At 60.0% G+C, this 12,038-nt stretch overlaps 1 protein-coding gene across 1 annotated transcript in view; it reads right to left on the reverse strand.

Moving 5' to 3' along the window:
- The window catches only part of Piezo1 (piezo type mechanosensitive ion channel component 1), a 47,164-nt gene extending 37,688 nt beyond the window's left edge, over window positions 1-9,476 (reverse strand). Inside the window, 1 exon segment of the mRNA XM_033757920.1 lies at window positions 9,422-9,476. Within this exon segment, the coding sequence (XP_033613811.1) occupies window positions 9,422-9,461 (40 nt within the window). The 5' untranslated portion in view covers window positions 9,462-9,476.
- Between the last annotated feature and the right edge of the window lie 2,562 nt (window positions 9,477-12,038).

Here is a 12,038-nt window from a genome sequence, read left to right on the forward strand (position 1 = left end):
CCTGCACTGTGCCTCGCTTCCCTTGGGTAACATGGGCGGTTTGGAGACTCCATCACTCTCTAGGGAGGGGGTACACAGGGCCTGCTGTGGCCAGGGACCCCACTTTCTCTGTGTGATGAGGACGCCATGATCGAGCCGAGCCTGAGCCAGGAGGAGTGACAGGTATACACACAGTCCAGGGCTGAGGGCCAAGCCTTGGCACCCCACGATGGGCCTCAGCCAGGTCAGGGCTGACCACTGCCGTGGGGCCCCGAGCTGCCCAAAGCCAGTCTCGAGGCCAGCGTGGGGGACCCTAGATAGGATTAGCTCTGAGATCACGGGAGGAGGACCTGGAGCAAGAGGGACCCCAAGTGTCTGCTGCTGTCCCTGGCACCAGGACCGAGGCATCGTGGACACGGGCCGCGTCTCGGGCCCAGGCTGCCTGCTGGGTGTAACACCTCAGCTTCCGACCAAGGAGCCCCTTCCCTAAAGCTAGTGGACAGTTAGGCACCAAAGACAGACAGACCGCAGACATCCAGGCTGGCCCCCAGCATCCCCACGAGTTGCACTGCTTTGAGGCCTCTTTGCGAACCTCCACTGCACCCAGAAGCTGCTGGGAACAGCTGTGTGACCGCAGGAGTGGGGGTGCAGGGCCACAGGGATCATGGAAACTCAACACAATCGTGAAGTGGCGAGGGAAAAACCAACATGACCGCTCATAACAAGGTTGGTGGGCTCAGCCCAGTCCACCTGGCGCCAGCGACCGCTTGAAGGCCACCGCCTCTGCAGGCTGGAACCCGGGCCCCGGCCACTCACATGGCACCCGCTCGACCTTTGTCTCAGAGTCTCCGAGGTGCAGAAGGTGAGGGCAGTGCTGACACCCAGCTGGGCCGCCCCGGGGTGTCTTGAGCTTTACCCAACAGACTGGACTGGTTCAGCCGGTGTCTGCTCGGCCCTGCGGTCCTCCCAGAAGAGAAGAGCCCTTCTGGGAAGCAGCCATTTGTGCTCTGGAATTTCATCTGGGGTCACTTCCAAGTACACTTGGTCCTGTGCTGTGGGGTGTTTGGGGCTGTAATGGGCAAGGACAGCCCCTAAACGTGTGGCCGCCCGGGCCAGTGGAGGCGCTCCATGGCCCCAGTGACCCTGGTGCGGAGCCATGAGCTCCAGAGACTGGACAGCCCCACTTACCCATGGCCAGGGGGGCAGGGAGCTGCTCCCTCGCCCCAGGCTGTCCTGCTGTGCTTGGTGACGTGGAGCCCAGCAGCCTCCCAGGGAACCCATGCCCTCCCGTGTCCCTGCAACTCCCTCCACCCCCCATGCCGCCAGCTCTCTGCCATTGGGCAGGACAAGCGCAGTCACCCTCAGCCACCCGGGAGGAAGGACGGTGGGAGGGACAATGGTTCCCACAGGCCAGGGCCACCCAGCCAGGAGGGACAGCACCACTCGGGATGCGGAGCAACAGAGAAGGAAGAGGGGACTTTACCCGCCCAGGTCCTACCAGGAGCACCCCAGCCACAGGAAAAATTCCGAACTCCAGCATGTCCTGCACCCCCAGCGCTGCCTGGCCCCTGAAAGCAGGACTCAGGCAGCTGCAGCTCCACACTGTGGCTCCCGGCCCTGTGACATCATGACCCGTAGCCAGCACGCCCTACAGACTGGGCCTGAGGCCTGCGGGGGGCTTGTGGGCCCCAGTTCTCCATCCCCATTGGTGTCCCGGGATGGCCTGTCCCTTGAGGCCCAGGCAGGGGCCATCACAGCACTTGGCACAGCATGGTGGTGCCTACCGCCCGCACCTCATCTCCCGGAGCTGTGTCCCTGGGCTTGCCGGCTCCAGCAATGTACCCAGCTCTGGCCACAGAAGGGACGGATTATGTAGCCACTTAGGAGCAGAGCAGGCCGTTCCCTGCAGCCCCGCAGAGGCTATACGTCCAGTTCCCGGAAAAGAGTGAGCGAGAAGCTGTCCGGGCCGCCCTCTCACCCGCCACATCCTGTTTTTATGGAAAACTAATCTAATTCCTCGTGGTGAAGCACCAGGCAGGCGTCCCAAGGTCCCCAGGGCCACGCTGCTGGCCCCCACAGGGCCCCATCCAGTGGCAGAGGCCAGCCTGCCCCGCCCTGCCATCTCAGCCACTGTGCGTCCCCAGGGGCCAGGTCCATCACTCCTCTGGGCGGCCAGGAGTGGGCTGGCTTTCAGTTGCCACCCTCGGCCAGACCCTGGCCACACATCTCAGAGGCCTGCATCACTGCAAGTGGCAAGAGCTCTCGGAGCCTCAGTTTCCCCATCTGTAAGGTGGGGGTGTCATTACTATTAACCCCAAGGCACCTTGAGAGAGCCCAAGTACAGCAGCCAGCAGAGGTCATGGCAGTTCTCACAGCCTCGGCATCGCTGCCTTGGTGACATGAAAACAAGCTGGGCATGACGGCACAGGCCTGTCATCCGGCACTCTGGGAGGATGAAGCAGGAGGATGGCAAGTTTGCACCCTGCTTGGGCAACCCAGGGACTCAGCAAGATCCTGTCTCAAAATGAAAAAGAGCTGGGGTGTAGTGCACAGCAAAGGCCCTGTTGTAGAACTCCGGTACAGGGGAAGAAAGGACATGAAGACAGTTCTCACACAGTGTCCCTGGGCCCGGCCTGTGCACGAGTCGCTGAGCGGCAGTGTGGGCAGCTCCAAGACAGATCCCAGCCCTTCCTCACGGTGCTGGGTCCCAGGACCCCTCCAGGCCTCCTAGGCTGAGTGGAGAGACGAGGCCTAAGATCCCAGGGACCAGGCTGCCCCATGCTCTCCAGGCATACATAGGACTGAACCTGAGGTTCCCAGAGTGGCCATGACGGGAAACAGGTGAGGGCCAGGCAAGCCCAGGGCGGAGCAGGTCCCCTGGGCCAGCAGGCGGGGCAGAGACCATAGGCACCTGGGGTCCCCAGCACTGGCTAGCAGAGCCTGAGTGGCACAGGGGGCTCATGGACCAAGGTCAGGCCCCTGGGTAAGGGGCTGATGTCCCCCAAGTGGCCCCCACAGGGCCAGACACCACCCTCCTGACCAAGGGGCTGAAGGGGGCCAGGGCAGGAACAGACGTCTGGCCAGAGACCCTAGTTCCTGTCTTTTTAGTACCCAGTCAGGCTGCCTGGGGAGGCGGAGTCTGCCCCGTGGCATCCAAGCTGAGGCCCATGGAGGCCACCAGTTTGCCAGATCAGCGACCTTTGTACCCTGAGATCCTGGCATAGTGGACAGGTGCCCACGGACGGGTAGGCCAGTGCCCTGTCCACAGTAAGTGGCGGGAAACGCCCCAGGGCCACATGGGTGCGTGGAAGAGCCGCTCTGGCTGCCCTCTACCTGCAGAGGTCCCCGACCACTCTCCCTGAAAGCAGCAATGGCCTCACATTGGCCACGACTTCCTTCTACCAGCCCCAGGGCCGAGGTATCATTGCCTCCAACTGAGCTGGCCCTCCGAGGGCAGGAGGGGGACCACAGACACGCAGGGAGGCAACCAGCAGGAGGCAGATGCAGGAGGACTCCCCACTGTGGCCCTCAGCCTGATCCTGGCCTCGCCCAGTCCTGGCTGCAGAGGCCCAGGTGCTGAGGGCAGAGGCTGGGGAGATCCAGAGAAAGGGACAGCCGGCTAGGAGAGAGGCCAACCCCGCCGCGCCTGCCCTCCAGGGCCTGCAGGGCTGTCTCAGCACTCTGCTCCCACACTTGCTAGGCTCACGTTCTGGACGGCATCATTTGCTACAAGGAGGAAACTGAGGCAGGAGGCCCTTGCAGAGATCACAGAGCAAAGAAGCTCGGGGTCTACACACCTGCTCTCCAGGTGGGCAGCCTTCTGAACTCCACATCTGGTCCTGCCGTGTGGCCCACAGGTGCCATCACCCATCCCAGAGCCTCAACTGCCATCCCATGCTCCCACAGGTCCCAGGCCCTGGGCCGAGAGCCCCTGGCTCCTGACCTTGTGATCGCTACCCTCTCCCTGCGGGAGGTCTGTGTGCTCTGATAAGGGCAGGAGGGTGAACCGAGGGGTCACCACGCTTGGCACCAGCACCGGGGTTGGCGGCAGGAGCTGTGGACCGGGCAGTGTCCCCTTGTCACCTCCTCCCACCCTCAGGCTGGACGGACCTAGCCTGGCCCTGCCACGCTGCAGGGAAAGAGGAAAACATGGGCATGCCTGGTACACATCTTGGACTGGGGACTCCAGGCCTCGACCCACACTTTCCTCCAGAACCCAACAAGACAAGTACCAGGCTCACAGGGCACAGTGAAGCCCATGCCTTCCTGTGCCTTGCTTGGCACAGCGAGAGTGCCTGGCTGCCCACCTTCTCGGTTGGCGACTGGGCTCAGCGTTCACCTTGGGGCGACCATAAGAGGGGGGACAGGCAGTGTGCAATACGGCCCCACAGAGGCTGGGGCAAGGACGGTGGCCACACAGGTCAGAGCAAGGTCCTTGCCTCGAGTGGCACTGGGTCTGAAGTGCAGCCCAGAGGGGACAGAGGCCTGGGGAGCAAGGCCCGAGAGTGGGGAGACAGGGAAGCAGGATTCTTGGCAGGGCACAGGACAGCCACATGGGTTAATTCAAAGCACCTGCCGACAATGGCGCCATTAAGACAATGGGCTGGGTGTGGCAGCGCATGCCTGTAATCTCCCATTCTGGGCGGCTGAGGCAGGAGGATGGCAAGTTCTAGCCCAGCCTGGGCAACTCTGCAACTTAATGAGACCTTGTCTTAAAATAAAAAATGTTAAAAAGGCCTGGCAGGGACAGCTGGGACTTAGCTCAGTGGTGCTGCCGCCTTCCTTGCAAATGCAAGGTCCCGAGTTTCATCCCTGGTACCAAGAAACCAAACAAAGCCTGGGGATGTAGCTCAGCACAAAGGCCCTGGGTCCAATCTGCAGTACCACAGGAGAAAAACAGAAAGAGCAAAGATGAAAGACCTGATGTTGTATGTGTATGCTGACATTGTGGCCTTTATTTCTTTTTTCTTTCCCTTTCCCTCTTTTTCTTTATTTCTTTTTGCTTCTGTTTGTTTCTTTCTTTCAGACCCAATTTTTAAAGTACCCGGAAGACCTTACAGGTCACTCACCAGATGAGGGATGTGGCCTGGCCAGCCCCACGTATTGCTCTGAAGCCACAGGGTGCATGGAAGCCCAGGAGCACCCCACCCTGCACCCCTTGAGGGTGTGAGCCTGGCCGGCGGCCTCTGAGGTCAATCACATGTCCTCTGACCCCACAACCCTGCCTGACAGGTGCGGGAGCCAGGAGAACAGTCGCATGTCCAGGCAGACACAGTTGAGCCCACGCAGGCACACGGACATGCACACCTGCAAGGCCAAGTCGCCCGGGCCAAGGAGGGGACCGGATGCTGAGGTCCAAACCCTCGGGCCCACGGCCCGGGCTGGAGAGCGCCAGCAGGGAAGGGCTGTGGCGCTTGCTCTGGCCTGTTTTGGAGTGGTCAGCTAGAAATTCACAGGCTCAGGCCAGCGATTTAGCTCAGTGGTTCCACCGCCTGCCTCACAAGTGCAAGGACCTGAGTTCAATACCTGTATCAAAAAAAAAAAAAATCAAAAATAGTTTCACTAAAGAAAGAAAGTCACAGGCTCACTCAGCTGAGGCAGCAGGGCTTGAATGGCAGAGCGTGCTTAGCACAGGTAAAGCTCTGCTCCACGCCCAGCACCGCCGTGAGGAAAGGCCGGCCTGGGACTCAGATAACACAGGTACAGATCGTGGGGAAGTGAGTGACGCCAAGCTAGAGGTGGAAACTGCTGCCATGCAGAGAGCCTGGTCTGACTTGAAAATGCAAGGTCTCTGTTTACTCGGCGCCACCTCCTGAACTTCCGTGTAAGTGGATCACAGGCACAGCGGCAATTTGTACAGCTTTGCAGAGCTATAGATAAAAATCCCTTCACTCACTTCCACACGTAATTGTGCTTTACCCTTTTAATTTAGTAGACTCTTGTGTGTTATGTCTCTGCTGACTTGAAATATCAGAAGAAAAAGTAAGAGAAAAGGAAAGAATGGAAAAGTCTGTGTAGATGGGGGAGGGTGGAGGGGTGAAGGGAGGGCAGGGGAATGGGGAAAAAATAAGAACCAAGATACATCATGTAGAGGTACAAGATGCCAAGGATGAATGTAACTGTACTGTATACCTAAAAAGTACCAATAAGCTTAATAAAAAAACAAAATATCAGAAGACATTTTTTAGAGATGAGAAAAATGTAGTTGAAGTCAGCTCAGCTGAAAGACTCTACAGTAAGACAATTTCTTTTGGCCACCAGACTGTGGCAGGGATGTGGAAGAGCAAGACCCAGCCACGGGGCACACTGGCCACACTAGCCACGCTGGCCAGGGCCTGGGGACACGCAGCCTGTGAGGACGCACTGCCCAGAGCAGCCCCAGGCCCACGACCCCTGAGCTCACATGAGTCACCACCGCAGGGTGGCTGGGCTCACGGCCAAGGCTGGGGAGCGCCCGTCCTGCCTCCAGCCCAAGTGCACCACAGGAGGGACAGAGACTAAGGAAAGGAGGCGGGCACAGAGCAGCACAGGCCTTGCGCAGTGGTGGCCGTCACAGAGCTGGCCCTTGGAAAGGAAAAATACAAACAGCTGTCAAGCTAGGGGTAGTAGAGTGGCCGGTTTGGATTCCCACGTAAACCTCCCTGTAGTGTGTCAGATGACAGGCAGTGCTGAGCTATGGCATCGTAACCATGAACAGGGACCAAGAAAAGAAGAAGGAGGGCTGCATACACCAGCACAGGGTGGATATGCCACCCAGAAGTTCGGATGTGAGGGTCCGGCCCAGGCAGCGGGTCATGGGGTTCCAGCCCCGACCTGCAGTCCCCACAGCTCCTCCTCAGAAGGCCACCAGAGGCCAGGGATTTAGCTCAGTGCCACTGTGCCTGCCTTGCAAGCGCAAGGTCCTGAGTTTGATCCCTGGTACCACGCACACAAAAAAAAGGCCACCGGAGTAGGACCCTAACCTGGTCCCCTGCGTCTTGCCCCTGGGGTCTCCTCCTATAGCAGTTTAATTTCCCCCAGAGGATCTGCAGAGAGTTGGCTGAGGCAGGCAGCTTCCAGGCACACAGGAGGGAACAAGGCGCGAGAGGTGCAGTCCCAGGGCACCTGAGATCACAGGGCACCACCTGTATGTCCCTCTCATGCGTTGGCTGGGCCTACAGAAGCCAGCAGACACCTGCACCCATTTTAGCTGCCCATTCAATGGCAAAGGAAACCACAGGAGGCCGAGGTGGCCACTGTCCTTCTGCAGCCTGACTCCAAAGACAGAGATGCGGCCCCTGCTATATACACTTGGCGAGAAAAACAGTGTGCAGATTGGAGCCTGGTAAACAGCCGAACCCCTGCCAGCCTGTTAGAGAGAACCTAAAAATAGTCCCTATAATTATGTTATTAAAACACACCAGAAGAAAAAAAAAACACCAGAAAAATTGTCCCGCAGGCTGGACTTGGCAAAGGCTCTGGTTTGGCTGCAGGAGGTGGGGGCAGCACAGGGCCTGAGGGCCTGGGTCTCGGGGCTGAGCCAGCCCGTACATCTGGGGACTGGCACTCTGGAGGGACACAGCATGGGGTGGCCTGGGTCCCCACCTCGGATACCTGCCCTGGAGAATCACAGGCAGGAGCAGAGGGGCAGGGCTGTGGGGGTCACGACCCCAGAAATGGGGGGCAGTGCCAGTCAAGGGGCCCACAAGGAAGCAGAATTCCGACCCCAGAGAGGCGGGACAAGGGGGCCAGGGCTCAGTCAACACCCGCGCAGCTGAGACTTGCTCCCCAAGCGGTCAGGCCCAGGGGTTCCCTGACACAGATGTGTGTAACAGTCCTGCTTCTCTGCACTTCAGGTACCCACAGCCAGCCAATCTGAAATGGCACGTGGAGAATTCCAGAAATGAACAGTTGGCAAGGTTTTAAACACGTGTATCACAGTTTGCTGTTGGGGTTGTGCTATTCTGTCGTTAGTAACTGTGTGCAGTCGCCACGCCTGAGGTGTAAGCCAAACTTCAGCACTGGTACAGGGAAAGCACGCGGTGCTGACATGGTCCAGGCTTCCAACATCCACGGGGGCCTGGGAAGGTCTCTGGATGGTGCGGGTGACTGCAATGAAACTGTTACTCCCAAAAATTGGGGGTCAAGGGGCCCTCAGACCTTCCAGGACCCCTGCTCTACAGGATAGGATGAGACAGGACAGGGCCAGACAGGACTCACCCGCCCCACCTAGGCCCCAGCCTCCTTCTCAGCAGGACACTGGGCCCTAGAGTCACCCTGAACCCCACCCACCGATTACCAGCTCCAATCCTCGGGGGGCTCTGGATGCCACACTGCCCTCCCCTACAGACCTGCTCACCCCTTCTCCCTCCAGCCACCACGGTGTCAGAGCCAGGCAGCCACGGCCCGGCCCAGCCCTAGGTGTGCCTGCCCAGCCCATTTGTGATAGCTGTGGACAGCATCACTGGGGGTCCCTGTTTGGAATGACACTGATGGGGGCTCTGTTATAGATGTACTATCAGGGGCCCTTTTTAGATGTTATGGGGCCTCTTTATGGAGGGCTTTACTGGGGACCCCTTTGGAAGGTCACCTGCACTTCGCCCCTCTTCCTATCGGCTCGGCCCTGAGCCCTGGCCCCCACCCAGCACTGCGGCCTCCGACAGAATCAGCTCCTGGCTGCCACCCAGAGCTCGTCCCTCGAGACCCGGCTGAGCGGAGCGTGGACACATCTGCAGGACGCAGCGAGGTCCAGATGGCGTTATGTGAGGTGGCCGGGCTGCCCTCGGGGACCTTGGGGCCGCCCTTTTGGGAGCCACAGCCCCATGTGCTCCGTCCGGGGACCTGGTGGTGGGTAGTCCCCTTCCATTCAGAGCCCTGGAGGACCGACCCAGCTGCTGACCATCGTCACCTGGCCTGGCGTGTGCACATCGGGGAAGGCGCTCAGGGGCTCTGGTCCCGAGTCCAGAAGCAGGGCCCGCCTGTCCCCACCCGCACCACCAGCTGTGGTGTGAGAGCCACTGCCCCAGACCAGTGATCACAGATCTGCAGGCCCTTAAAGCTTTTATGGCCTCGTTATGGGGAGGTTGGTGACGCCCAGAAAGAGGCAGGCCGGGCAGGTTCAGAGCAAATGCTGCTGCGGCTCGCCGTGCTGAGCCTCCCGCCCAACCACGTCCTCCTGACCTTCTGCCCCCTACACCACCCCACAGCGCTTGACATCTGCCGGGGAGGCAAGGCCTCACCTGCCCTGCCCAGGTGGGGAAGCCTCGACACCAGGCCGGCCCCTCCCACCTGGTGACTCCGTCTGCTGAGGCGCCACAGTCACAGATGGGACAGAGCAGCCCCAACTTGGGCTGCAGGGGACCAGGCTGCATCCGAGCAGGCAGCTTGGTCAGCACTGCCAGCCCAAGGAGAAACAGGATGGGCCGAGCCTGCTGTACCACAAAGGGCACCTGTGATGTCATACCTGCTGCACACGTAACGCCTGGATCCCTCTCATGACACATACAGGCTGCCTCAGCACCAGTCTGCCTGACTGGTTATCCCTACGTCTGTATATTTCTTGAATAGATGGCAGAGGCCTGGCATTCTGTCGGAGTTGAAGGGCTCAGGATCCGTAGGAGGCCCCTGGCAGAGAGTCAAAGGACTTGCCTCAGCTGGGCACAGCGACACACACCTGCAATCCCAGCTATTTGGAAGGCTGAAGCAGGAAAACACAAGTTCCTGACCAGCCTGGGAACAATGAGACCATGGCTCAATAATAAAAAGGGCTGGGAATGTAACTCGCTGCTAAAGCACTTGTGTAGCAGCCTCTGGACGCTGGGTCCCAACCCCTGTGCCACCAGAACAAAAAAGGCTCATCCTCCCCACCCTGTGAACCCCAGGAGGAAACTCAGTGCCCTGTCAGTACAGGAGACCCGCCCAGGAAGTAGCCTGGGCTAGGACCAGCACCAGCACCTCCGCCCAGCCACTTCCTCTGCAGGTCCAGCTGCCTAGCTAGCCCAGGCTCTCTGTGCCAGAGACCACCTCGGGGAGGCCACTGCCACCCCCCCCGGGTCCTGGCAGGCCTCCGCCCCTCCCCTGAACACACACGCAGACACACGCGCGTGCACGCACACACACGCGCGCATGCACACACACACACACACACACACACACACACACACACACACGCACGCACATGCGCGCGCACACACGCACAGCCCTGGATCACTGTCCTGCTTACTCACTCACCCGACCCGGCATGGAGGCTGTGCCTCCCACACCACCAGGAAACTGCTGCTCCGTGGGGCCCCCAGGGAACTGGGACCTCCCCCACTCTGCAGCAGCCAAGTTCTGGCCGGAGACCCAGGCCAGCCACCAGGAAATGCTGCATCCACTGCTAACCTGCTCCATCCCTGCTGCCAGAGATGGCCTCTCTTCTTGCTTTGCCAGACACAGTGGACTGGACCTCAAGTGACCACGACAAGGCCCTCAGGCTCCTGAGACCCCACCTTGCCAGACCCGCCCAATAAACAGCAATGGCGAAATGCTCTACAAAAGAGGATATGTCCCCACCACGCAAACAGTGACACTCGTCAGCGACAATCAGCCGGGCCCAGGTGCCACGGAGCGAGTGTGCCTGAAGTGGGCGTGCCCCAGGCCATGCAGCAAGTGTCGCATGGGGAGAAGCCATGTTGGCCAACCACAAGTGTCTCCCACAGCCAGCAGAGTTGGGCTGTGTCACCACCCGACTCCTGCTACCCCGGACTGACGTTCAGGTTCCGGGCTACCCTGTCAGGCCAGAGTCAGGAGGCACAGTCCTTCCTATCCCAGCACATAACGTCCGGTCAGGCAGTTCTAGAAGCTTCCAGCTGAGTTCTGATTCCCTGGGCTGGGCTGGTTACTGTGCTGGGGCAGGGGTGGAGCTGCGCTCTGCCTGGCCTTTCAGGTAGCAATCCTGTGCAGGCAAGGACAGGCGACTCGAGCCCTCCCCTCCCCCAGGCCTGAGCCAGAACCGGGGTTTCCAGGCCACAGAGCCAGAGGGGAGGAAACCTCCACCTCCAGCCAGGCAGTGACCGGTCAGTCCCTCAGGAGCTGCCAGGAACCGAAACTCTCAGGTGTCCCAGGCAGGGCTCCACCCAGCTCCAGGGCTCAGGGAGAAGGGCTGAGGTCAGGACCCCAGGCTGGGCGCCAGGGCAGGGTGTGGCGGGGGCACCGTATTTCGAGAACAGACTGGGGCAGCGTTGCTCCACTCGGCAAGAGCATAGGAGTTAGTCATCAGTGTTTTCTGAAAGCTCCCCAGGTGACTAACACAGCCTGGGTGTGAACTCCACCACTGGGGAGACCCCCAAGTGCCACAGGAGGTCGGGAGCCCCCCCAAGTCTCCCATCCACCCAGCCGGAGAGGGGCACCTGAAGCCTGGGCCCCGGCCCACACCCTGGCTGCTGGCCAGCTCTGGCCTCCCCGCCTGTTTTGGTGCCACCCACATGCTCAGGATGGTTTTACACTTTTAATGGCTGGAAAAAATATCAACAGATTTTGTGATGTGAAAACATTTGCCATCTGGCCGACCCTGCCCGAGGACAGTGGTGGTGAGGAAGAGGCCCCTTCTCCCAGACTGGCTCTGCAAGGGCGAAAGTCCATGACCCTAGCCCTGTGCTTCTGTCCCTGAGCCTGCACCTGAGTTGGCCCTCCTACCCTTCCCCAGCAGCTCCCAAACCCTAAACCCTGTGTGGGGCCACCCCAGTTGTCTGGCTGTTTCCATTTTCAAAGGCACAGGGAGGAAAACAAGCCCTCACTGTGGGCCTGCTGAACTGGCAGGCTTGGTCCACAGAGGCTGTGGCACCAGGACGTCCCCCAAACCCCTCCTTTCCACCCTCAATGGTTTTCATTGATGCCTGCCCTAAAAAATTTCCCACATCTCACTCCAGATGAGACACAGTCTGTCAGTGGCCACAGCATGGTGGCCATAGCATGGCCTGCGCTGGCCTGCAGTTCGGGAGCCCAGAGCAGGGAAGGCCGGGGCTCCCAGGAGCTGCAAAGGGGGTCTGGATGCAGCCACTCCCCCCCAGACTGGTGACTTCCACCCCTGTGGAGCAGAG

This window comes from Fukomys damarensis, unplaced genomic scaffold (assembly GCF_012274545.1).
Source record: "Fukomys damarensis isolate Sample0158 unplaced genomic scaffold, DMR_v1.0_HiC HiC_scaffold_32, whole genome shotgun sequence".
NCBI lineage: Eukaryota > Metazoa > Chordata > Mammalia > Rodentia > Bathyergidae > Fukomys > Fukomys damarensis.